The 23,879-nt window shown below is 38.4% G+C and overlaps 1 protein-coding gene across 1 annotated transcript in view; it reads right to left on the bottom strand.

The window, feature by feature from the left end:
• Positions 1-5,502: 5,502 nt before the first annotated feature.
• The window catches only part of LOC306762815 (protocadherin-15-like), a gene marked incomplete at its 5' end in the record, with an annotated part of 165,886 nt that continues 147,509 nt past the window's right edge, over positions 5,503-23,879 (bottom strand). The window contains 6 exons of the mRNA XM_079249435.1: positions 5,503-6,272; positions 9,735-9,849; positions 12,239-12,312; positions 12,449-12,481; positions 13,039-13,060; positions 22,844-22,956. Coding sequence (XP_079105561.1) covers positions 5,664-6,272; positions 9,735-9,849; positions 12,239-12,312; positions 12,449-12,481; positions 13,039-13,060; positions 22,844-22,956 — 966 coding nt within the window. The 3' untranslated portion in view covers positions 5,503-5,663. The remainder of the gene's footprint in view (positions 6,273-9,734; positions 9,850-12,238; positions 12,313-12,448; positions 12,482-13,038; positions 13,061-22,843; positions 22,957-23,879) is intronic.

Below are 23,879 nucleotides of genomic sequence, written 5' to 3'. Positions count from 1 at the left end.
TGTTTTATATTCACTATGAATATTTAATTGGAAGATAATTTAATATTGATGCATTGCTGTGAAATTGCTCCCACTCCTTTTTTTCCTTGTCAAACTGAATGTTAACATATCAGCAGCTATATGCTTCTATGTCCAGCAGTGACACAGCATTCTAAGTGAGCCTATGAATTTGTACACAAAAGGGGCATCAGAGCTACATTTCAGTGCATGCTTTGGCTCCTTACACTGATTAGACCACAGGCCAGACAGAAGGCCTCCAAAGGCCAATTAGAAGAAGTAAACAGTCTCCATATAGGCACACCGTGACCTCAGACTACCTTTGTTTGGTTCATACAAAACACTACAAACTTAGCAGACTCCCGAGAGTATGAATAATTGCCATCCATAAAATCTTTAGAGATTTATGAATCTGTGAAGCACAGCAGTATTTCTGTGTCGTGATTTAGCGCCACAGCTCTATTATGGAATTACTGCTGCGAATAAAGAAAAAAAAAAAAAAAAAAAGACGACTTCACATAAACGCAAACTTTGGCAAAAGCTGTTTTAGAGGTTGTATAAATACATTTAAATGGACCCCGAGGTGAAGAGGTAAAAGGCACAGGAGCACAGAAAAAGTGCTTGCCTGTTCTGTGATTGGTTCATAAAAGAACATTTTTGCATATCTTGTGCTGTTAAGGTAAGATGACTTCTTGTAGAAACAACTTAATATGAACCTTATCTGTGTGCATTATCACTAAAACTATATATGTTTAGAAAATTCAATCTTCAAACAAACAAACAAAAAAAAAAAGGATTTTGAGTAATAATAATTGCCCAAATCTGTGTGATATGACGGTCCAGCTCATATACTTTTGAGCCCAGATAAGGTGACACGACCTGTGGACTAGGATATGTTTCTTCTCAAGGTTTGAAAGCTTCTCAGTATTCTAGTTTTTGAGAAATGTTTTCCACAGTAAGCACTTGTAACTGATTAAATCAGCTACCGATTACACACTAACATGCCATTAGAGTCCTTATTGTACATTGTTTAATGATCCTATGCACTGTTGGGGCAGAGTAATGTAAGTTTTTGTCTAAGCTAGATTGCTACAAATTTTTATTTTGTTGACAAAACTGAAATTCCATGCTTGTCAAACCCCTCTTAGGATAATATTTTATACATTTTTGTGCCTTTCCAAACTGCAGTCATTTGAACCGTTTTGATGCTTTAAGATGAATTCTAACTTTATATGGAAAAAAGGGGAAATATGTTGTTTGATCATAATTTTTATTGAGCTTTCTGTTATATTGGATCGAAGGTCACACTGGATCGAGTCGTGACTTGAAGTCATGACTCGATGCAATCAGTTGGTTTCTATTATAAGATATGTATGAATTGGCTCGAAATGATGTGTATGTTGATTCGTGTATGTAAAGCGCCTTGTGACAACATTGTTGTGAAGTGGCGCTATACAAATAAAGTTGAATTGAGTTGAATTGAATTGGTTTCTGGTACATTAGCAGCAAATGTAAAATACAGATGAATTTGACAAGAAAGGCATTTGTTTTGGCTGATATTTACTCAGCAGGACAAATTTCAACTTTAGCCTGATGAGAGTGTTGGATAAAAAAATGTCACAAATTAAATCCTTAATTGAATCCTAAAAACATTTCGGACATCAGATGTTGCTCACATAGTTTGTAACGCTTGTTTGTGTTTTGCTCAAAAAGTCTTAGAGATGCTTTAGCATCCACAAGCATCACTTTGCTGTGAACTTTAACAAATGTAGCTTCTCCACACATTGTATCTTCTTATATTCATCCATTTGTGACCTAATGCAATGCTGATTGATTACATTGGTTCATGCGTTTTTTCCCCTTTATTTGCAAATAATGAGTTTTTTTTCTGCCATTTTTCAATGCCCTTGCTATAATGACAGTGTATGTTCATAAAACCGAATACCTGCTTAGAACAAACAGTATTTCATCATTGTTAGATTGTTCAATCAAGGAAAAACATCTAAATGACAAGTAAATTTCATTTGAGGAGATGTTTGATTGCGTGTTTGTCAGCTTAACCCTCATTAAAATGAATATATCAATTCTTGGTGAAGTGATTAATGTGAAGAATTTGGAAAAAAGGCTTCAGATGTGATGCCGTAACAGATAAAATGTATTTATTATTCATTGTGGTTGCTCTAATCCAATTTATTAACAGTTTTCAAAGAAGTGAAAGCTGCTTTGTGTTTGAAAAGATGTAGGCACAGACAGGTTTCTTCTTCAAATCCTTTTTGTTTTTGTCTGTTCACTGCTTAAATGTACCTCTAACTTGTGCAGAGTGAAGCCAGTGAACACCAGAGCATAAGGGACAATTAACAGAAGCTAACATTTTTTGTTCCATGACTTATCCATTCATCCATCTATTTTCTTAACCGCTTGTTCCAGTTGAGGGTCACTGGGAAAGAACCTATTCCAGCAATCAGTGGGTACGGTTACATGGTGTTTATTAATTCGGAATTAATAATTCTGAATTAAATAATTCAGAATTAACTTATTCGCTTACATGAAGATAATAAGTCCTAATAATTGTTTACATGAAACATGTCCTCACTTAATTCCTCTTTAGTGCGGCGGGTTGGGAAGAGTTCTGATTGGACAGAGGGTGCACGTCATGTACGACGTATACCGGAAATAAACACAGTTGGCTCCCTGCTTCTCGTCTTTTCAATTGGAACTTGTAAAAACTACATAATAAGTACCAGTTTTGCCGCTATTTTTATTACAATTTTGAAGTACCAGCTCAACACGAGCATACTACTTCACTTTTTGCAGCAACTGGGAAGAAGAAGAAAGATAGACCACCGAACATTGTGACAGGACAAGGTAACGAGCATGCGCAGAACGACCGGAAATAACTTAGAGCGGAATTAAGTTTTACTGGACAGAAGAATTAAATAGATCTGGATTAAAATGCGAATAAACCAGCCACTTACATCGGAATTAAATTTAAATCCAAATAGAAATTAGCATGAGGAATTAAGTGTTTACATGGTCGTTTTTTTTTAAATCAGTTTAAAGCAGAATAAACTTTTATTTGGAACTGAACAGGAATTAAAACTCCCATGTAAACACACAGATTGGGCAAGTATTACTTTTAAACAAATTAAAATATAAATAATTTAAATTTCATCTGGGAGGGGCTCAGACTAGGGTTGCTGCTCCTCTTCATCGAGAGGAGCCAGATGAGATGGCTTGGCTATCTGGTTAGGATGCCTCCTGGACGCCTCCCTGGTGGGGTGTTCCAGGCACATCCTTCTGGGAGGAGACTTCGGAGAAGAAAAAGGACACACTGGAAGGATTACATCTCTCAGATGGCCTGGGGGCGCCTAAGGATCTTCCAGGATGAGCTGGCAAAAGTGTCTGGGGAGAGGGAGGTCTCGGCTTCTCTGCAAAGGGCAGCTGCCTCTGCGACTTCAGATGGAATTTAAAGTTGTTAAAGATTAATTCTCCCTCCCTATCCTGGTTTGGCATACTAGCTGTCATCAGCACTAAAATGCGATATTTATACGTAGAAAAGCCTTTCAGAGAATAAAGAAAAATGAATAAAAAATAGATGTAAAGGAGTAGACCTATGGCAGGAAAAACCGCAACAGTGCACATTAACCATTGCCAGAAATGATTTGCTCAGACAGCTCACTGATGTGAATGTTATGTAAAACATCCACCTGGAGAAAAGAAAAAACAAAAAAACAAACAGGAAGCAAGTTCAGGAAGCAGCCAATTTGTAAAAAGCAAATAATAAATAAGACACAGCTTAACTTCTACAACTCAACAGCATAAACCACATTTGTATGTTCAACCAGGTTGCTTTTTTAAAAAAAAAAAAAGGTACATTCATTTTTATTTCACGTGAGACTTTTAAGTCTCTAAATCCACGCACACACGTCCACAGAGAAAGACTCAAAACCATCCTAAGGCTAACGTTAAAGAAGGTTTTGTTTTTCTTTCTTTTTTTCAAATACTTGGTTATTTAAAAAAAATCTGGTCCTTCAAACCCAAAACTTTTTTTTGGGGGGGGGATTTGTGTCTGACTAAAGATTTCCCTCTTTTGAGCAGGTCTGTTTAGAACTTGTAGGATTTAAGGCAGGTTGCAGTGGGAACAAGTTTCCCTGCTGACCTATTTTCTGAGAATCTTTTCAAGCAGGTTCACTCTGGCATTCAGCTCCTGCTTATTTCTGAACATCAGTCTATAAAGTACTCTGCGAATTTGACTGGCATTCTCATGGTTTGACTGACTGCAGCACACTTTTTATAAATGTCATTCTGCATGTGAGTCACTGATGAACAAGTCAAGACTGTTCTTAAAATTTCAATTTGTCTTTATTTTTTAAGCATAATTGCTAATAAATTTCTGTTCCCTTCTTTTGTTAGGTTTTGGGGTGAGTGTGAGACAAGTGTGCTCAATACTGCTATGTTGTGACAATTCCTGGCACACTTCTAACAGCTTTTCAGAGATGTCACAACTCTCCATACAGCAATTGTGGGTGACCTGTCATAACTTGAAAATCTACTCCACAGTGAGGGCCTCGTTGTGACAGCTATCCGTGTGCAGAGACTTGACTGTAATGAGATCACGGCAGCTTCCAAATGCACCATTTCATTTTCACTTTTTGTTAGAAAATTTAAGGAGTACATTTTAATAACAAAAAAGCACACAGTGATGTGGGAGAATCATTTCCATCATCCAGCTTCCTAATTCTCTCCCATGCTGCGTTTGAAGCTGTTGGACTCCAGTAATTATAATTCACAATTCACAGTAAAATAGGTTACAGCTTTATTGTTGAATGTGATACCATATTTGGTATTTCTTTCATACTTATGAGAAAAACAGAGTCATACTGCATCATGTAAAGGGACTTGAAATATCACATTCTGTGGATACAAATGTTGATATAAAAAACACAGGATTTGATCATCCTGTCATATTTCGCTGATGCAATACAGCAATGACAGTCGGGTGGGTTTCATATCTTTAATGTTATATGTTATATTCTCCTTTTCTGCTAGATACAAAATAGACAAAAATAATTTACTATATTTTTCATAAATTTTTTAAAAACATTTTTTGTGATCACAGCATAAAATAATCAATGACAATTTGAATAATCTGAAGATAAAACACTATTAGCAAAATATTTTTTTCTTGACTTCATCATAGACCATTCTGTATAATCACAATTTCTTGATCTGATCATAATTTCTCTGTAAATATAATTAAAAGCATTGGGAAATGAACGACAATCTCTGATCTGTTGCAGGATTTAAACAAAAAGAAGTAAAATCACAGTTAAAAATAAAGGCCCATCGAATGTGTTCAATAAAAAGCTGAAATTACAGTCAAGCATGGTTCACATAAAATGCTCCATTTCACTGAGGCACTCGCTGCCTGTTTGCCTCATATTTTTACCTGCTATTGCCCTGTTGGTGGTAAATGCTGTGTGGAAGTAAGCTTTAAGTGACCATTATTAAATAAAACATGAATATAAGTGCAATCACATGTCAGGAATCTGAGCTTTCCAAGCTGAGGCACACATTTTAACATGTTTCCTTCTTAGCAAAAGAAAAAAAAAATAAAGGGAAAAAAGGAATTCAACAAACAGGAGTTTGCTTTTGTGCATGGCCAGTCAAAGTTTTGTCATTGGTATGTGCAGGCTGTTCCAAGGTCCCATCCACAATTCCTCCTCATCTGATAATGTATGGTCACTGTGTGACTCCAGCGTTTCCCTGCTGTTCTTGTGGTTGTCCACAGAAGTCTCTTGCTCCTCAATGACACAAGAGCTGTTTCTGTCCACCATGGCCTTGGCAATATTGGTTTTGGACCCGAAACCTTTTAGATTTGTAATGGTGGACCCCAATGAGCCACACGAGGACAGAGTGTTGAGATTTACATCCTTGTTAGAGGGAACGCATGTACCTATTCCATTTTCTGTGTTGTTTTCCGAACCGTCAGTGCTCACACCAGGAGGAGGTTCTTCATGGGTCACACCTAACTTGTCAAGTTTTTTGAAATGCTTACTCAGCCGGCATGGAGAGCCCATTTTCAGGTTGTTTAGATGGGGCGGCCGCCTAGTTCGGACGATAGTACCATTTTGTGATAGGTAGACGCTCCCATTGATGTTATTGTGACTGTTGGGGAGTCTGTTCCGTTGGTTCTCTGTGGTGCTCTCCTCTCCTGTGGAGGTGGTCTCATTCTCCCGATCTACCACAAGTTTAATCCGCTTCTTTTTGCCAGGCTGAGGAGGACAGGGTAAATAAGTCAGTATCATTATATGGATATTTAGTAAGATATCATCCACCATCCACAAGCCATTAAAAACAAACAAACAAAAAAAAAAAACCCACTAGGAATACTAGGAACTTGCAACACTTCAGGCACTTGGTAAAATTCTAATTTTCAGTCCGATTTAAGGTCTTGTTCTTTGCAAAGAGGTTTATTGCTATCTATATTTTCCTTGAAGGTTATTTTCTGGCTAGTGACCCCTCAGCTTTCTACTTTTTAAGTCTTAACTCAGTGCAGTCTTATGTAACCTAAACAACACATACCTGTGAAACAGTCTCATCAATTAGCTCCAAAAACAAGATTTGCAATTTTACAACCTTGCATTTTCTTTATTGCAGCATTTCAAAATGTTTGCCACAGATTCTTCTGATAAATTAACGAAAATATCAAATTTAGCTGATATTGATGCATGAAGATAAAAGTTTATTTCACTAAGAGGACTGTTGGAGTTCTTGGTTGTGAAGGAAAACGTGTTGTTGCTACAAAAAGAAATCAATGAGCTGCTTTCGCGCTAAAATACAAACCAGTCAAACTAAGGCATCTGTAGACCAGCTGTCTTCTGCGAAGTTAAATTACTGTCATTGGAAAAGGATTCTAGTGGCAGGCTAAATGGATATAACTGCTCCACTTTCCTGTCAGAGATGGCCGTCTCATAGCAAAGAGCTGAAATTGTTTTAAATGCAGCAAATACCTAAACTGATTTCTTTTTAGGCGACAGATTTATTTTGTTGCTGTCCAAGTGAAAAATGCTTTGACAGTCCTTTGGCCTGCTTCTCCATACCCAAACCATTACAGTTAGAATGAAAATGACTCATAAAACCCTTATTAAAAGAAATTAAAATTCCCCTAATGCAGCGAAGTAAATAATAACACAGAACTTTGACTGGACTAGTTAAGAAATGCTGTGTTAATGTCAGAGAATACTTACACAAAATGACAATGAATCATGTTTTACTCAGCTGTGAGAAGCAATTTCATTTTGTAAAGCATCAAAAGCTAAGAAGGAAGACAGTGATGCAACATGCAAAATTTTACAGTAGAAACAGGACTTAAATGCAATACAAAAATTCAAAAGGATAAAAAAAACACACAAAAACATTATAAAGAAGAATAACTCAAACAAGTACTTCAAGAGAAGGAGTGAGATTCAGATAATTTGCAGCAGAAAACCACGAAGGGTTTTCCTTGCTAAGGAGAAATGAGAAAAAGTGGACGTTTGAAACACCCTGTAGAGGCAAGCAATATTTCTTCACTCCCATGCAAAGGTAATTGATTTTATTCACTCTTACTTCACATGGGGGCAATATTTCTTTCTAGAAGGCTGTTGAGCTCCCTTCAGACTCTGAATCAGCATCTGATGTTTCTTCGGTTTCCTCTGAGCCTTTTGATGCAGTGCCGGCCCCTGATCCAGAGCCACTGACTGAAGATTTGTCAGAGGAGATGGCATCCTCGTCCACTTCAGTAATAGGGGAGAGTCCTCCGTATGTCTCCTCAGAGGTGCTTCTAATCTCAGCGCTGTAAGAAGGACCACTGTAGGGGGAAGAGGGTCCAGGGTCTGCCGAGGCCACACTGGACCTCCTAGACGACGATTCATTGCTCACCTCACTACCGGACTCTTTGCTTTCATCGGCAGACTCAGATTCTTCCTCCTCTTCACTCTCCTCTGTGATTGTATCCTCAGAACCTCGGCTGAGGAGCGACTTTTGGGAGCGTCGACTCCCACTAGTGGAGCGGGAAGCAGCTGAACTTCCCCTGTTCCCCAAGGAACTCTGGTCTGTCATCTCACTGCCAGATAGAGACCTCTCGCTGATTTCTGAGCCAGACATCTTTCTTTTGCTGGAGCCACGGGATGAAGAGCCTTCAGTTCCTGACCCGGACTCAGACCCGGACCCAGACTCCGCCTCACTGGCTGTTCCTGTCCCAGACTCTGCCTCGCTCAGTTCTTCGCTGGATTTTTCTGAAGTTCTTCTTGATGAGCTAGTTTTCTGTGATGACCTAACACTTGAGCCAGATACTGATGCAGCACTGCTAGCACTCCCACTGACACTCTCGCTTCCTCTGCTAACACTCCCACTCCCACTCCCACTTCCGCTTCCACCAGAAGCACTGCTCCCCTTGCTGCCCTCAGTGGCCGATGATCTCATGGAAGAGCGTGCAGAGGATCCACTTTCTCTTGAGCTGCCTGAAGCCTCTTCCTCCTCAGACTCTTCATCAGAATCTCTCTCTGTTGCCGAACCCTTTTCTGTGCTTGTTTCTTTTTCCGTTGCTGAGCCTGTTCCTGATTCTGTGTCTCTCTCAGATTTGGACTCGTCCTCAGCATCGGACTCGTCCTCAGAATCGGACTCTTTCTCAGTGTCCGACTCTTTCTCCGTAGCCGACGACTTCTCTGATTCCGATTCTTTTTCCGATTCGGACTCTTTTTCACTTCCGGATTCTTTGTCACTAACAGATTCCTTCTCTGTTTCCTCTCCTTCTGATTTCGACTTGCTCTCCTCATCAGAATCCCCGGGCTCCTCATCTGGCTCTTCCTCTGAATCGACAGTACTTTCATTGGTATCATCCCTGTCTAAATCTACTTTAAGATGATCTCTGTCAACACTGCTTTTCTCTGAAGATTCCTCATCAGAGCCTTTCTCCTTACTGCTTCCACTTGCACCTGCTTCTGGCTCACTTTCAGTCACGCTAATAGATACTTTAGATCTTCTTTCATCCTCACTGGCTGCTTGTGAGGCCTCCTCGTCTCTCTCGCTGCCTGTGGCTGAGCCATGACTCACACTACTCTGCGACTTCCTCCTGACCTGCAACTTGTTACCTAAGTTGATTCTTTTTAAAACTTTGCTAAGCCTACTGCGGGCGTCAGACTTGCTGTCTATTGGTCCCAAAGGTGTTGGCCTGTCGGTCAGACTCTCTTGGCTGTCAATACGGCGGGCTGACATCAGTTTGGCGTAATCCTTGTCCTTCTTACCACCGCCAAACATCTTGAGCATCTTGGCTCTCTTCCATGGAGACTGGCCAGAGGGACCGGTGTCAGATGGTTCTTCTCCTCCCTTGCTGGCTGCCAGGAGTTTGCTGAGTTTCATGACAGACTTCAGCCTCTTGGCAGCCTTAGAAGGCTCACCTTCCTCTGCTGGCTCAGCTTGTTCAATTTCATCCTCTGGTGGCACGTCCCTAAATGCAACCCTCTTCGGTGGACCTCTGCCTCGCATGCCACCACGGCCTCTGCCTCGGCCCTAAGACAGTCATATTTTATTGAGTAACCTTTTGTGATGACAAAGCCACAATACTGGAGTGTTACACAAGCTTCACATTGCTGTTTCAATAAAAACACTGAACATTCACAGCCTGTGAGGATGGCAGTGGATATTATGCCAGTATAACTGTAACTATAAAATTCATATTCATGGAAGGGTATTACCTCGGGGACATGTGGACTGTAGTAATACCCATCATCCTCCATGATCACTTCTCCATATTCATCATACATGGGAGGTATCAGCCTCCTACGACTGCCATACTGAGGAAAGTCATACCTAGGAAACAGATTCAAACAAAATACTCAACATAAAATGATGTTTAGGATTACATCCACTGAACTACTAGTAATTAACATCAACAAAAACATCCAATTAGACCATAACAACAATCCCATAAAAAATGTATTACTGAAAAAAAAAAATCAAAGACATTCAGTCATTGTAGGCTTTGATCATAAAGCATAATAAGGCTGAAGATTCGGTGTGGGAGGAAGTGACATTGACAATCTGCTATGGAGATAAGAATAGCAACATCAATGCAGTCAATGTGTACGCTTTATTTACCTACACATGGATCTAACTATTCTAAGAGGATTAATACTGATTTAGCGCCTGGCAGTAAAATGTGTCCTGTCACAATAACACACATTTTTGTAGTTCTCTTCATTTGTCTTATTTCCTTCTCCTACATCTTCATTTTATGCTAGATAATTGGATCACGTTGGTCCCATTTATTTCAGCTTTTAGTCCACTTTATTTATATATTTATTTATTTTTTTGTTTATTTAGGGACATTTCGTTCAGGTACACAGTCACTGCTTTGGTGATTTGCTGCACTTATAAGAAATTATTTTTCAATTTATAAAGAACATGATGGAGAGGTAAAAAAAAAAAAAAAACAACAGAGAAAAAAAAATCAAAGAAACAGCACTGAATGAAAAGCTTTTAAAAAATACACATCAGAGTGAATTTGCCAATGTTTGTCAGATGTTTAATACATTAAAAGAAAGAAAAACACATGCTAGGATGAGAGCCTGTGTTGAATTAAGTAATGTCAAATGGCTGTTTAATCTGTAGAATTAAACCAGATAGCAAAACTCCTCTGCCGCATGCTGAATTTTTAATTCCAAAGCTTCCCAGGCAATATTGTACCACATTATCATGGGAGCATTAAATGAAACAGTCTATCCGACCAACTATTATCTGCCTGGGTGCATGGCTTTATTTTGCACCTTATAAAATGAAAACGACAGGAGGAGAGGAGATCTATGTTTCCACGGTTTCAGATATGCAAAATAAATAATCCAGAAATAACAATAAAAGATGGAAATTCTCATTACTACACTCTGCTGACATAGCACAAGTTTAATTGACTTCTGTATATAGTTTTATTTTCACTAAAATTTTTGCTTAAACAATAAAAACTTGCTGATTTAAGTAAGTTTCACAACAGTTAAGTGAAAGTTATATTTGCAGGGGGATAAAAAGGCCCCAAGTCTTCATGTAAGTTCTAATTGACAGTAAAGTACCAAATTTATAGTTGGATGTCAAGAGCTTACAGCAGTACCAAAAAAGGTTCCTGATTATCTGCTTCTGTCTCGATTTTCTGTTGCTATGGCATTTCACTACAGTAAAAGAGTTCAAATAAAATCTGAACTGTTACCATTTCCTGGTATTTCTGCAGTAGAACAGCTGATGTAAAGTTACTGCAATAATATATGGATTACATTCAAGAAATTAAATCCCTCATGTTAGAGAGGCACCTGGAAGAAAGAGACCAGGGCAACTAATCTGTGCTACTTTACGAACATTTGTCCGCCATGTGGTCCATGTGGTCTGCTGATTGCTGGATTAAACGCTTAACCACTGAGTAAGTGTGCCAGTTATCATAAACACAAACAGATCAAAAGGCTGAGAGTAATTGGGGATGGTACACTCATTGGCTGTAGTAGCTTTTCCTATAAACACTGTGACATATAATTAAAAATATAATTACGAACTCTTTGCAAATGAAGACCAGAGTGATTCAGACACAGTGATTAGAATTAGCACAAGTGACTTGTAAAGTAAGCTAATGACTAACAGGAAATTACAACACTCAACTTTCATGAGGATAGTTTTGAACACGTTTAATCTTCTTTCTCTGATCTAAGCCTGTAAAATGCAGAAGCCTCTAACAGTTTTGACAAACTTGTGATGTAATTCCCAGAGTGCTGTAAGTCACCTGCTGCAGAGCAGGACTGTTTAATGAATAACAATTTCTTTGCAGCTGTTACATCTCTGAGTTGCACGTTTTTCCTCTTTAGAGCATATGGGCAATGTAACAGGCAAGCCAAAACACCCCTCCCCTCATCCACTAAGCTATGAGAAACATATTCAAAGTCTCAGGTGCCCGAGTCAAGCCAGCATAATTGATCTCATTTGGTTGGAATAGAGGAGGGAATAACCTAATGGCGTGCGATGCAGAAGTTGGAGAATGAATCTGAGCAAATTTATTCTGAACTTTTTAAAAAACAATCTTCCAAGGAACTTGGTGCTAAGAGGTGGAAGGCAAGGTCATGATAGAGAATGATGCAATATTTTTTCAACTTTAAATGAACCGATGAGGATCAATTGCATGGATTAGAGTCCAACTAATGAGACAAGTAGCTGGCTGCATGCTCACCCTTGGTCATAATTATAGTAGTCCTGCGCGTAGTAGTCCTGGCCTGGGTCGATACCTGATTCCATGGAGAGCTCCTGCATTTCAAAGAGCCAGACACAGAAATTACTCAGCATTCCACAGATAAAAAAACAGCAGCAGAAGAACATCAGCAGCATACAGAGTGAGTATACAGAGAATCCCTGTGAATTAGAAAAGCAGGAGTGTTTCTACCTCGGGTCTTAGAAGAGACGGCCTCAGCAGTTGCTGCCAAAGATTAGTACAGAAGAGGGGCAAGGTAATGGAAAGAAGGGATGATCAGGAAAGGCTCAAACACATAAGGACTTCACCATTTCATTTCTGATTAAAAGCCAGAAAATGCTGCTCCCCTTTAAGGTTGCTGCTCAGTCTTTGCTATAAACCATGGAGGAGAAAGGTGATAAAATATTGATGGAAACAAAGCAAGGAAAGAAAGATTTTAACTAAACAATGGAGGGCTAAAACTGCAACAAAAACGGAGATTTTGCGTCGAGATTTTGTAAGGACCTTTACATTTTTACTACAGAACAGCAAAACTCATTCAAGCGCTTATCTGTTCTTTCACATGAACTACGGAGAAGGAAAAGAAAAACAAATGAAACCTAAAAGGGAACGTAAGTGTTACAAGTTGTTCCACTCTGATCTCATCTTAATCTAATTCAACATTTTCCATCAAGTCAGCTGAAGATAAGAATAATAGGATGTAAAACGGCTCCAAGTTGCCCTCAGTGACAAAATGTGTCAGCACAACAGCAACATTAAAACATCACAACAAGACTGCTTACCTGTCTGCCGTAGCCTCGCCTCCTGTGTGTTGCAGAAAGGAAGAAATAAGACAGATAATGAGCGTGGACAGACGGTAACATTTCAAGTGCTTTTAGATGAATGCAATGCTAAGGCTACAGGACTAATGTGTCTACGTTCTGCTGACCAGGAAGGAAACAGCAGCTTTACTTACTGTGCGTTTTCATGTGCTAAATCACAAACAGGAATGTGCAGATATTGTTCGGTTTTCAAAAGAAGGCCTAAGGTTGCAAACTTATCACACTGGTGTAGGCTGTTTTCTCCCCCTGTTATCTCATCCGAATGGAAAGGAGTAAAGATGTAATACATGCTAACATCAAAGAAGCCAGTAAGAATAAAAATGGGAAAAAAGTCATGTTGAGATAAATCACTGTCAGACCTCACAATTAAGGGACAGCATGTCTTGACTTAATTAAATTGTCTTTATCATGTCGCCATATGCTTACTAAAACATTTACTGCTAAAGTTAAGTGCATAAATCTGAGAAATTCAATTCTATCAAGCCTAATCATCCCAGATCTGTTCCTGAGGACAAGGGTGCCTCTGCAGTGCTTTTAGTACAAATCACTGAGAAACAGGCACTAATGGAGAAGCTGAAAACCTCCAGTTTTACAAGTATACAACTGTTACTTGTCTGGGGCCATAAATGATGGTAACTTTCACACACATGGATATATGGCCAAGCAATGATGTGACATTCCTCTGGAGAGCTGTAATCTGTTATTACAGGCAGAGTCCAGGGGACAGGGTAGAGCCATATGCCACACCTCCCAGGCAGAATGGATGTTGGTAGTGGAATCTGATGGATGACCTGTTGGCTTGCCTGCTGGCCGCTGCTACTTCATGCGACAACAAGAAAAATGGGGTAGTGGACAGTAGCCATAGGAAGTTCACACTAAAGGGGATTTAGTGGGAAACGTGATCAAGTACTGTATAACAGGATTTTGATGCCTTAGAATCAAAGCAAGACAAAGTCTAAATACCCTAATGTACATTATCTGTGACAACTGGGTAATGTTTATTCTGATTACCACTTTTACACACTGATTACAGCATAAAAAGGAGAATTTTTTATTTTTTATTTTGAAATTGAGAAAGCTTTCTCACTAATCATTATAACTAAGTTTACATCTACTTGTTGAAAATGAATGTTGACTAATGTTTCGTTTTAGATTGATGCAAAGCCATCAGTAAAAATTGCAACGATCATTGTGAGAATATTAGACCCTCCCCCAGAAACTGGCGGTTTGGTGCTGAACTACTGTGAACACAAACTTTGGGCATAACTCTTGTTCCACAGACATGGGGAGTTCATAAATGTTGAAAATAACTTAACTTCAGCTGTTTGACGGGAAATAGATGTGAGACAGAAGATGTAAGACATAATGTGTGTAACCGTTGAACCAACTGAGTGTATGCATGAACTGGCAGATCTTTGAAATAGGAAAAGGAACTGTAAATAGCTGCAGGCAGGATGTTGGCTATTGAGTTAGCTTTATGTGCAAGCCTGATAAAAAAAACAGACTGTTGAATTTCTGTTAGTTGTTCTGATTGCGCTTGAGCAAACAGGAACAGTACATAAAGGCATCTTAAAGCCTGACAAAAACTTTGCAAAAAAAAAAAAAAAAAAAAAAAGAAAAAACCTGGTACTATCATATCTATCATAGTCACATGTCTGTTAAGCATAGCACAAAGATACAAGGGACAGAGCTTGGATGTGTCAAAGAGGGATATATTTCTGTCCATACTAAACTGCCAGTTATGTAAATATCTTATAAGCAATGAAAAAAAGCCTTTAAAATTTATTAGCTGTCCAGAAAGTAACATGTTTCTTGAAAAGATGAGTTCACACATTATATGGATTCTATACAGTTTTCACAAAGAACAAATGCAGTCTTCTGTGTTGTCTCTGGATAATGTCACAATGTTAGGGCTAGAACACGTGTTCAATCTAAACTAAATACATAAAACTGCATTTGGTATAAGACGAGGTTGCCGTGTTAATGATAAGTTTACCACTTTTTCAATCCCAGTCACTTTAGTTTTCCATTTGAGACATTTCCCTTATGTTTGTTTTCTTTTGCATGCAACTTTTCTGAATCATCAGCGAGGACACAAAGGAATTTAATAAAACCAATTATAAAAATGGAAAATTAAGAAACTTGTGGTTTGCCATTCTTCGTGTTGATAGGAACAGCATGTGAACTGCTAGCCTTTTTACAAAAGACATTACCCCATGCAGTGAACATGGAATACAAAATTAGCCAACCTTCAATCTGCTCATCGGGGGGAAAATGTGATGAATCAAACATGACTTTGCTCTGGATGTGAGGTATGCTAAGTCCATTTGCCTTAGGGCATGGAGAGTAAAATAAAAACATGAGGCATAGGTAGCTGAAAAATAGAGAGGAGAGAGTGAAAAAACTTGAATGCAGGAAAAGAAAAGGGAGCAAGAGAGAAATTGCACTGAAACAAACCAAAAGACATTAATAGTGTGTCTTGACAACCACAAGTAAAGCTTAACAAGAACAGGTCAAGGATTGGAAAGCTTTCTAACTAACTAGGGGGAGGGGGTTAGTAAGTAAGTGAGAGAAACATAGACAGACAGACAGAGGGTCAGAATGATGTTGGAGGAAAGGAAAAAGGTAAGAGTAGCTGACAGTCCCACAGGCAGCAGCCTTGGTTAACGATTGATCGGTTCTCTAATTAGCCTTTTTCACTGTAGACGAACATCACAGTGACTACTTCATCATGCTGAGAAGATCTCTGGAGAGGTGTAAAAAGACAGGTTTCATGGGGGTCAGTTCTCTTAATTCAACAAGAGCCTGCTGGGTATTTAGTTTTCCACAGACATGCTTGGTATATCTTGTCATAATGACTACAAATATAATGAGCCATAATATTACGGTTATTATAGTAACATCTCTTTAATAAATGCCACCTGTTGACTCTTTTTAGAAAATCCTACAACATTTAAAGTAATTCATTTATATATTTGTATGATCTGTTCACTATTTAAGATGCATTATCATGAATGCAATTTAAACACATTTAATTCAGTTATTATGTATATATTTCAGTTAAAAACACGAGCAACAAAACAAAATAAGTTTAATTGACAGCAGCATCTTTGTAAATATATTTAATCATAAAATACCCTTGCTCAATTTGCAGAAGGCTATTTTACACAATATGTCCTGAGGAGAACTAGCTATTTTTCTTTTGTTTTGGGGAAAAAAAGATTTTTTTAATTTCTTGACATATACATAATAGAATTTGAAGGAAGGAATAGCATCCTACCTGTCAATGTAGGAGTAAAAAAAAAAAAAGAGAATTCTGAATCGTCAACGTACAAACAGCAAGAAATGGGCCTTGGAGCTGTGTGAGTTTCCAATACTGGCATTCAGTATCATTAAATTAAAATAGTTTTGGCTGTGAAATTTCAATACAAAGCTAATAAAGTGAAATGACACACACACACACACACACACGATAACCTCATTAATCTGTGAACCCTGGGGAATATGAAACACCCACAGAAATGATGTTAAGATAATTAAAATGAGTAAATAAAGTAAGCGGAACTCATAGGGAATATTCATATTTCTTTTATGTTCTAATGCAAGCCTACGAGGATAGTGGCAAACTTGAACAAATTTCAGCCTAATTTCCACACAAAGTATTAAGTAAAAAACCGTAACAAAACATTTGTTCTTCTAATAATCTCAGTAAATTTGTTCGACATGACTAGAATTTATACAAAATACTGCTAATTGTGCAAAATGTAAACAGTGGAAACAGAATAAAAACAGGCATGAGAATGTAGAGATGGAAATAAAAGGTTATGAAAACAAGAAGTCACAAAACTGTAGACTGAGAAGAAGAGAGTTCACTGAGCTCTTCTGTGTTTGAAATGTCCGAGTTCAGTTGGCATATCTGCTGAACCGCTTCTGCTATGTTTTCTTGACTTCCTCTGTTTTCAGCAGAGTTTATCCTTGTAAAATCGATTTGGACTTCAGAGCTGGAGTCAGTTGTATCTGGCCCACTCAGCTCATCACCCGAATCAAAGCTTTGGGGTTTGTTCCCACTCTCTGATTCCTCGGTCATGTGCTGCTTCTTGTTAAACTTGGGCACCTTGCAATTTTTGTCTACTTGACTGTAGAGGTTGGCAACGGATCTTTCTATGTCAGCTAGATTCTGGATGTTTTTTAGGATCCCTTTAAGCTCCTTCTTACTCCCAACGTCAGTTTCCGATGGGGTAAGACGAGGTGGGTGTTTTCGCTCTGAGACAGGACGAAGAGATGACACTGGTGGTAGAACAGTTGGGACAAACTGGACAACTGGACGCGGCTGATCACGAGCAGGTGAGACAGGAGGAAGTGGTGGTGGGGGTGGAGGAGGAATAGGCTTATTGGAGTGTGGAGGAGAGGATGGAGGGGTAGAGTGTTTATGAAGGTAAAGGGGTGAAGGAGGAGCAGAAGGAGGAGTTGAGGGAGAAGATGATGGGGGAGATGTAAGTGGAGATGGAGGACATGGCTTTGAAGGAAGAGGAGGCGGAGGTGGGGGATTTTCTGGTGGGTCTGGTATGATCTCTACCGTGATCTGGCAAGGCTGCACTGTCATGTAGCTGGAGATGCTTGAGCTGAACTTTCTCAGAACAGGTGGTGTAGGTTTCTGATTGGAAGATGGCCACAATTCGTTTGACTGACTGATGATAATACTGGGGGGTATATCTCTGCCCACAGAAATCGGGCTATTTGGGTAATCCATGATGGAAAGAAGCGCTTCTGAAGACAGCTCCAACATATCATCACTCTCCATATCCCTGACAAGGATGGAAGAGATTGAGCCATGAGACTCCCTGTTCTGTTTGAAGGTTTGTTCTTGGAAGGCTTGTTGCTCAAACTGCCTGGCCTGCTCACGAACTGACAATTTATTCTCCAAGCTGTCACTCCGATGAAGCATATCCGAACTCTTCGGCCTTTCCTTGCTTCTCATAGCTGCTTGGAGTATTTTCAGCTCCCAGTCGGCTTGGTCTATAAGACCTTGTCTTCTTGGCATTTCGTAGTCTTGCAGCCCTCCATGAATGCGAGCAGGCATTGACCACGTGCAGCCTGAACCTGCTGAGTGGGAGGGAGAAAAGGAGAACCACTTTCCAGACGGACTGTCCCCACTTGCAAAGATGTCCGGACTGGCAATGGGACTGTTACCATCGTAGACAGGGTTGTGGGTGGTGAGCGGATTGCCATCAGAGAGAAGGGTCACGTTGCTCTCGGACTTGGGTAAGTTGACGGGCAATGCTCCGTTGCTACGGGCTGCAATGGCACGACGGGCAAAGGAGCTAAGAATCCTCTGGCGGTCGGCCTCTTCAATGACCAACTTTTTAGCCCTATCCCGGTGAAAGATGGAGGTAAAGAAGAAAGAAGACTTGAAACAGATGACAATAGATGGTTTAGGGTTCAGCGAAGCAAAGAAAAAAAAAAAAAAGGATGCAGAAGCAACAGTGTAATTCTATGTTTTTCTTTTTACCACCCTCTGTTTGGTGACTGACCTTAACAGGAACACTTAATATTTTTTTTGCATATTTCATAGGGAAAATACATTGCCTGTACAGATTAAGTCCAACATGGCAAACATATTGTTGGATCAAATTTAGCTTTAATTGCATGGCACATATTTACCATGCCATCATTTTGATCAGCTCATCCAATGTTGCCATAGAAATTTATTTTCAAAGTTGCACTAATCTTTCTCAAAGATCATTTATTAAAGCTTGGAGAGTCTGAGAACTTCACATATTCTCACAAATATCCCATATTTTCTAAATAAGCCAAGGTGTTAGATCCTTCACAGTTTGATCCTTATGAATCCAAGTCATCTTAGAGAAATGTTTGTGGTATCCGAGAAGAAAAAGTATCAACTGATAAAAAAAAAAAAAAAAAAAAAAGCTCACCATTCCGTGTATGTGGGCCAGTGGAACTCATTCAACATTTGCTTAGTTAATTCTTAGAAAAAAAGCATTGCTTCCTTACTTTCTTTCTTTAAGCAGTGAAAGTACTAGTTTCTCTGCTGGGTTTTAAGAGTTTTCAGCGTGGAGAAAAAAACACCTCTTTGAGGAAAATAAAATGACAGACTCTTCAAAACCTTCTAATCTTAGACAGAAAAATGTGCAATTAAATGACTGTAAAAACAGTAAAATTACAAAGCTCATGAGAATAATATAAGTGTTTTGTAAGTTTTGTACAGATGAAACAAGTCCATTCTTATGCACTAGTACAATCAGTCACAACACAGAGGGATGTGAAAAGATGTGAGAATACGAAGGGCACAACACAAAAGGAGAAACTAGTCAAATGAAAAGGGTGACATCTATAGAGATCTTTTTTTATGTGTGCTACCTCTGAACAAAGGGAGCTATGCTTTTCCTGACAGCACAGAAGCAAGTTATACTGAAGATGTTTGCACACCAAGTTTGTATTTTTCCTTTAATATTTTTAATATATTTATACTGCAAAGAGACAGAAGCCTGAGCCTGATGCATTTTATGCATATTGTAGTAGTAGATGTTTAAAATATTACGCTAAATCAGGTCGAGAAGAGCAACCGGTACCTGACAAAATAGCTGCAGTTACACAGATTGTTTTCATCTGAACCTAAATAAGTTTTACACTTTAATGTGCTGCTGACAGTGTTGTGCAAGTTCATGCGTGTGAACCAGTTCAGATTTCAAGTCATTCAGCTCACCATTTCAATTTTGAACTAGTTCAAAGTAAAGTTAATTTTAGTTGTTTCACACTTAATGAATCTAATCAATTATTATTATTTTATATAATTAATATTAGCATTATTATTGAAATACTTGGAAATTAGACTTTTCAACCATAGAAAAAAGTGTAAAAATAATTTGAGAAAGAAGATAACAGGCGTGCTGCAGGTCTCAAACCACCGGTGCTCATGGGAAGGACAGCTGAAGCATAAAAAAAGGATTCTGAAAAAACCCAGGTCCTGGCATTTAAAGTGGTGAGAATTAAAAGGTCTTTCATAAAAGTGGGCAAGAAACATTAAAATACTAAAATGTTAAAATAATTTGTTGGTAGATATTACAAGACTTGAAAACTTGTATATATTTTTATAAAATGACTAAAGTTATATAGACAGTACGTGCTCAGGAAAGTTAATTTGATTAGATTAAATCTGTAGATCTAAATGAAATCACTGCTGGTTCATTTTTGACGATTGGTGTGGAGAACCTAGAGTGGTTCTACAGTTTCATGATTTAGAATGCAGAGAAATTTTTATTTATGTCGAATGAAGTGTGCTTTGACCAGTAAAGGGTTAAGACAGAACTGAGAACAAAAGACTGAACATGAGAAACTTGTAACTAATCAACTAGCCTGTTGCATGGAAGTCAAACCCTTGATGGCTCCAGGCAGTGCAATCTGTGTCTTTTGGGGTTATTTGCAAAGGGTTTTTAGTCTTTTCTTCTTCTTTCTTTTAATGGCAAGGACTTGCAGATATATTTCTCAAACTGGATGGATGCATCAATTCAACATGTTACTACATATTTGAGGTCAAGGATACTGATGTTCTAACCTGTTTCTTAAGTGCAGGCACACATAATTGCATAGAAAAACTAGATTTTTACTGTCTGAATCTTTTGCAGACAGTATGTAAAATTCCAGTATGTCATAAGAACATGAAGTGTATGATGTGCACGCTGCGTCTGGAGGTCTTCTGCTTTCATCTCCACTTGCCATTTCAGAGTGAAACTGCACAGATGTAAATGGGGAGTGTTGCAGATTTGTGATGGTAAAGTGTGCAATGCATGCTGGATAATGCAGCATGAAGTGACTGCAGCGCTGGTGATAGTGTCGACAGTGACTTTATTTACAAATGCTTTGCCTTCAGTTCAAAGTTAATTGAAATATGAGTATATTCAATGAAGGTGGTAATTTCATCACATTCATGCACAACCGTCTGCCCATCACTGAAACAACTCATTAAATATTAGACTATTACAATCCATTTAACCAAGTATTCTAAATAGTTGTCACAGTCTTAGGTGCATTTTATCCATAAAATTTTATTTTGAAAAATTTAAATTTAAATGCATGTTTGCTCTGAACTTCGAGGGATTTAATTATGCAAACAGGCAGAAAATCAAAACTGCTTTTAACAATATTAATGATAGACAAGGGTTTTGGCATCAGTGTACAACGATGACTGAGGTGATGACATACTTATTCTGAATTTGTTTAAATGTCATTTCACAAATACTTGGTGTGCAAAGATCTAAAAAAATGGCCAAACTTAACACCCTTCTAACTGCTACCCTTTTAGAGTTCTTCACAGTTCTTCACAGTGGTTTACAAAGTCTTTTTACGCTAATATAAGAGTAAATTTCAGCATTTACATCACTCAGACCAAAACACAGCTATATGTGGCCAACATATGTTGAGCAAAAAGCAGGAGAGAAAACCGAGGTGCAGCTGTTGGGTGATATTTACACACAATATTATTCATTTACATGGACCTCATATGGCATGATTACTTACTGCAGTCTGAATCCAGAGAGACAAGGGAATAAAAATGATGGAAAGATAAAAACACACAGATGGTAAGAGGACTAAAAGACAAATGTCAAAAGAATTGATGAGAAATGAGGACACAACAATGAAGTGTCGGTGCAAAGTGTACCAAATTTCTGCATTCTGAGCTGTGCCATACTAACACACACACACACACACACACACACACACACACACACACACACACACACACACACACACACACACACAATGTAACTTTCAGCAAAGAAAGTTTTGAAGTCATTTAAATGCAACTGTTTGTACGCAATATAACATCCCTTTAAAGAAGTTTTATAGTAATTTAAGTGCAAGTGTTTGAAATCAGCTCCTCTTACTTCTGTAACAGGTTGGAAAATGAACCACTAATAAATGGCAGTCTGCCTACAATGCAAATAAGAGGGAGAATGACAGAGTTTGTGCTGCAACTGAATAAAAAGCTGCTTGTTACGTCCTGTTGGATAACATCTGTTGTGCTCGATACAGCTTGACATTGATTTGCCATTTTCCTTTTCAAACAGCTTTTGCAACTGTGCCAGTTTTGTTATAATATACTGTCAATCAAAATATCTTAAACCCTCAGGGCATGGCAAGGTTTCAATTCATACTCCTTTGATCAGCGGGCATTAACATTTCTATACAGACTAAAGACAGTTTTTCATATTAAAGGTGAAATTTCATTGCACCGTGTGTAAAATACTTTGGACATATTTTATGGGGACTCTTCACATACTGTTGGTATCAACCAAAGCAATTTATAAACTGAAACACATTCCTACCTTGAGGTAGGGACTTGCAAAAATGCATACACATTCAAATTAGAAACACACACATATAGGTTGAAGTGTAACCACCAGCTGCTCTGCAGCAAAGGGTGAAATTGCAGACTGAATTCATCTTCCATTTAGAAAAAAAGGAAGAAAAAAAAAGTCACTGGAAACAGCTACTAATATGTCAAAAGAAGCAAGGAGATATATGAGTCAACATCCATAGGAGCCAGTATTCATTTAGAAGTGATGACTGTTTTTGGGATCTCAAACTGTTGCTTTGAAAAAAAGCAGAAAAATATGAAGGTACGCATTCAAGCCCTTCTCCTGAACAACAAGGAATAAAACCTACTTACTATGTCCTGTACCTGCTGACCGTGGGAATTATTAGGATGTGCAGGATGAGAGATAAATAGCAATGGGACATGACTCACATGCTACTGTCACCCAGCTCTTCATAGAGGTTAGCACTGGGGGCAGCTGCTGGAGCGGCTTTCCCTCCTGGTGGTAAAGCCATCTGAATCCGAGCAGTTTTGGCACATTCTGCCTGTCGCCTGTGCAAAGTAATAAAATATGCACATGTCATTATCTTCAATCTTAGCTCCCTCGCAACAGATATGACAGAAAAACTTATAAACACACATGTAAAGAAAAAATCAGACAACAACAAAGACAGTTTCTTTCACATTTAAATTAGCAAACAACTAATGGTATTTGCCCCAAGGGCCTCTGTGGTTGTTTTCATCTGTAATATTTGCAAAGACTGGTTAAACTAAAAGTACCATTATATGTTATGGAAATATAAAACATTTCTTTATGCTGCTTTGAACATGACAACGCAAGTTATGCACAATCAGGTTTTAAATAATGAAGGGAAAGTAAAGTTTCAAACTTATCTCAAACCTTTGATTTGATAAGTTCCTCTATATTTAAAACTGCCATCTGTGCCATTTGTTATTTTCACGGAACCAGTAGCACATAGATAATTGTAGACGGAGTTAAGCCATGGGACACTTGATAAATGATATGGCAGACTGAAAATATGTATCTGGATGGCTTTGGGTTACTTTTCCTTCAGAATTTTATTGGATTTTCTGTGTAAAGGGAAACTGTTCTGCCAAATTACACATTCAGTTTGCAATCTACAAGTTGAGTCAGTGTTGTTTCGTGTCATTATGTCAGCGGCATTTCAGAAAGGTTGAATTAATGAGCACACGCTTAGTTTGTCACACTGTCACAACATTCAGCCCATCTTTAGATAAATAATGAATAATGGACACAAGTGAAAGTGTACTTTTTACACAACCATACACACAGTGAGCAACAAAAGCAAAACGAAACAAGGCTTGTTACTTACTCTTTGAACCTGAAGACAGTTTTTTTTGCAGCAAAAAGGAAATAAGAGAGAAAAAGTGGACAAAATGAGCATATATACATGTATATTTACATGACACAATTTAGCTGATCACA

The sequence above is a fragment of the Telmatherina bonti genome, assembly GCF_933228915.1.
Source record: "Telmatherina bonti genome assembly, chromosome: 11".
NCBI classification, from domain to species: domain Eukaryota; kingdom Metazoa; phylum Chordata; class Actinopteri; order Atheriniformes; family Telmatherinidae; genus Telmatherina; species Telmatherina bonti.
The sequence above is the reverse complement of the archived record's forward strand: the minus strand, read 5'-3'. Positions and strand labels throughout refer to the sequence as shown.